Source organism: Kryptolebias marmoratus, linkage group LG18, assembly GCF_001649575.2.
Source record: "Kryptolebias marmoratus isolate JLee-2015 linkage group LG18, ASM164957v2, whole genome shotgun sequence".
NCBI classification, from domain to species: domain Eukaryota; kingdom Metazoa; phylum Chordata; class Actinopteri; order Cyprinodontiformes; family Rivulidae; genus Kryptolebias; species Kryptolebias marmoratus.
In genome coordinates, this window is record NC_051447.1 from 17,524,361 (window position 1) to 17,528,435 (window position 4,075).

The 4,075-nt window shown below is 40.0% G+C and overlaps 1 protein-coding gene across 1 annotated transcript in view; it reads right to left on the reverse strand.

Annotated features, from left to right (window-relative positions):
* The window catches only part of LOC108244036 (copine-8), a 99,181-nt gene that overhangs the window by 69,257 nt on the left and 25,849 nt on the right, over positions 1-4,075 (reverse strand). The window contains exon 2 of the mRNA XM_017429884.3: positions 776-816. Coding sequence (XP_017285373.1) covers positions 776-816 — 41 coding nt within the window. The remainder of the gene's footprint in view (positions 1-775; positions 817-4,075) is intronic.

Below are 4,075 nucleotides of genomic sequence, written 5' to 3' on the forward strand. Positions count from 1 at the left end.
GATTCTGGGGATAAATCCTATTTTTGAAGAATTAAATTGCAGGATGATTCGAAGCTGGTGTCCATCTGCTGATGCCACTGGAGCTCACATTCAGTAATTTCAGGGGGGGGGGTCTTCTCAGCCGCTATGATTACATGTCATTACAGCAAATGGTTTGATCCGCCGGCAAATGTGCTCATTATTTTTGGACAGGTAGCACTCTCGCACACAAGCAGTCAGCGCTGGGTTGTCACGTAGCCTGCGAGAGCCGAGATGTGCTCTACAAGCCGAGCTCCATGAAGGAAAATACGCGTTTTTATGTTAGGGAACATTTATTTAGCTGTCTGAAGTCACAACTGCCTGATTTTGTTGCTGTTATAATATACATTTTAGACTAAATGTGCCAAATGTGACAGAAAGCTTGGAGCCAGGTGAGAACATCGAAGCTTTGAAGAGAAAGAAACAAAAAGACAAATCCTCTTTTTTTTTTTAGGAGGTATTAAGTTACTTTAGGCGACGTCAGGTTACTCCGACTGACATACAGCAGAGCGACCGGGTCTTTTATCATCTCCGAGCTGACATTACATCAATTTTTTACAGCATGGAGAGGAGAGGAAATTTGCCGGCCCGTCTGTAAATCTTTAAGGAGAAGTTCGTCCATTAGTCAGTCCTGCCTGAGGCCAATCTTAGACATTAACAGGAAGGAAACAAATCACTTTCACATAAAGATAAAACTAAAGATGGCCGGTGAGGCAAGTGAACGCATCGCATGCAGAAACACGATGAGTGATCTTACTTGGGTCGGATTTGGAGAAGGTGTCCCTGTCCAGCAGGTTTCTGTGAAGACACAAGAAGGAGAGAAAAATGGGTTGGAAATCGATTTGTTTTGTAGTTTGTGGAGAAAAACACAAAGTTTCCATCAGAGGACAACCTCTCAGAGAACCTGAAACCTTCATCCAGTCTCTATACAGTCCCTCCAGGATTTCGCGGGCATTTTTTGTGATTGTTGCGGCTAAAATGCCTGATTTCGCGGGGCATTTTCCTAAAAGTTGCATGTTTTTTTTTTTACTAAAATCAATAAAAAACCATAACTTTTAATATATAAACCAAAAATACTTCCTAGTTTTGTAAGATAATTACCAACAAACACTGACATTTCGCGATGTTGCGATCGCAACTATTAACGCAAAATCAAGCAAACCCAGTGAAATCGCAACTTTGCCCAAAACGCCGCAACTTTCCTGCAACTTTAACCCAATATTTATTGTTTCTAAAGTGATTCGCCACCGTTTCTGCGGTCTAGTCTCTTCTTTGTGGGTTTGTGTAGCGTGGAATACAAAATAACCCCAAATAACTCAGGAAGAAGACACGTGANCGTCACTTCCTGTTAACATCAGAATGCCGGGAGCGTGCAGGAGCAGCGACCGAAGCCAAAATGTGCGCTAATGCTTCACATTTGCCCACAAAGATTTCAGCAAACCAGTTTCCTCCCCAGCTGCAGCTGTTTTGCACGTTCTGCAGTGAAATCATGGAACATAAACGCATCGACAAACACTTTGTGTCTGCAAAACATGTGAGGAGAGCTGCAGACCAGGGACAATCCAGAAATGCTCATGAATGTCAGTTTAGAAGCTATCAAAGTTCTCAAATAAAGCACCTTTTGAGAATGTCAATGTTTGTTGGGAATTATCTTACAAAACTAGGAAGTATTTTTGGTTTATATATTCAAAGTTATGGTTTTTTATTGATTTTAGTAAAAAAAAAGTCGCAACTTTTAGGAAAATGACCCGCGAAATCCTGGAGGGACCGACCAATAAACTTGTAGTTTGATCCAAAGGTGCGTTAAAAGGCCAACCACCAGAGCAGCAAAATGGCCGACCTGTGTTAGTTCTGCTCTCAGTTGGGCAAAAGTGACGCTATTTGGCAAAAAAAAAGGTGTTACTAGTTAGAGTTTTAATTCAAAATATCAAATAAATGCACCACTTATGAATCCCTGCTGCCCGATGAGAGTTTCTTCCCATAATTTATAAATACATAAAACAAGAATTTCTTTTTTTTTTATGTTTCTGTTTTCCTCTGAAGTTCACAAAGTCCATTTCCACCCGTATGCAACAATCCATCTTAGGTGTTTACATGCCAAGAACCTTTCAATTCCTTCCTTCCCTTAGATTTGTCAAACCATGGGGCTGAATAATGACTGAAAACACACCTTCGGCTACGTGATGCCGACACAACCATTCGTCAACTCTGACAGCTGCTGGAACGACAGCGGCCGGCCGACCCCGAGAGAAGACCCTCCTTTTTATTGACTAAACGATGAAGAGCCCAGACTGGATGAAACCAACCCTTGAACCTTGAGCTTTTTGCTGTGTTTTAACAGTTTTTACATCACTGATGTCCCCTTTCCCAGGTGAAAACTCACATTCCTTCAATGCAGTAACAAAAGTGGAATATTTTAAAGGATAAATCAGATATTTTAAAGGTGATAATGTTTTAAATTAACCGTCTTATAATTCTAAATATAAGGTTACACTGAACCAGGGGTGGAAATTAGCACCCGCCACCGGCAGAACAGAATTGTTTAGAGGGGCAAATATTTCTCATTAAAAAAACAAAAAAAAACATCATTCTTTTAGGAATAAAATGTGCTAATAATATCATAATACAGAGGAATGAACACAGTTAAGGAGTTGTTGGTAAATTATTTTTGTCCTGTGTTTTAGAGGGGGAACCGATTATTTCAGACGGCTGAAATATTTGGTTCCCCCCTGGTAACTTTTGCAATTTGCAGTTGCACCACAACTGCTTCCACCCACCTCCATCATCATCATCATATGAAATAACTTTTTGTCACAACATAAAATAGTGGCTGGTAAAATATTTGAGTGGCTGGTGGACAAAAAAAAAATTTTAATTTCCACCCCTCCACTGAACCCTACTTTATTTAAAGGAACAATCTATTCATATTTAACTTTTAAAGGAACACAAATATCCCTAAAATTAGGCAGAAATGGACTCGTACTTCAGGCGAGGAGCATTCAGTTACAATTTCATGCAATTTAATGTTTTATTTTACTGAAATGTGCAACTCGTTGAGGGTTTATCTGTCTTTAGGACTGGTTATGAGTAGTTAAAGGGATAGTTCGGATCTTCTGAAGAGGAAAATAGTTTAATTCTGATTGGATTAACAAGCTGACGGCTAATCCGAGAACTCTAATCTCTGAAATTCCCTGCCGTTTGTGTCAACAGTATTTTATAAAGTCAGTATTACGCGGTTATTTAAGTCGAATTTTATGTTTGTTTCCAGGTTAGTTTGTCAGTTTGGTCAGAAATAAACTCATTTTACGAACTGAGGTCGTTTAAAAACACATGTTCAACAGGTTACAGCATCCAGCAGCCTTCATCGGACCATTAAAATAAAATATTTTAGCTTTAATTGGTGTAGGAAATGTGCAGTTTTAACAAAAAGCCCCAAATATGCTGTGTTCCTTCTTACTTCGGGATTAAAATTGATTTAAAAAAAGAAACTATTAATGAATAAATCCATGCAGGATTGCCTGACATAGTTTGTTATTGTGCGTCAGACATAAACGAGTCCCTCATTTCTCCCGTTTGACCCGTTCTGGTTCCTACGAGCCATTATTAACGTTCTGCTCATGCCTGCAGCCCACATCCAGGTTTCCCACGGCTGCCAGAGAAGATTACTTCGGCGGGCGAATCCTCCACGAGACACAGGTGCGCCGGAGCGTCCAATTATCCAGGAAGACGTCACGGTTTTTACCGCTCGCATGTTCGCGCAGACAAAAGGAGCCCATCGCGAAAACGGGAAAAAAGGTCCGTTTGGATTAGAAAAAGTAATTTTGCTGTAAAATGGACGAGTGGGCGCCATCATCTGGGAAACGACTCACTGAAGGAGATCAAAAATAGAATCTCTGATAGCGAAGCTCAGAAATACAGTGGGGAGAACAAGTATTTGATACACTGTTGATTTTTCAGGTTTTCCCACTTGCAAAGCTTGTAGATGACTGTAATTTTTATCATAGGTACTCTTCAACTGTGAGTGATGGAATCTAAAACAAAAATCCAGAAAAATACA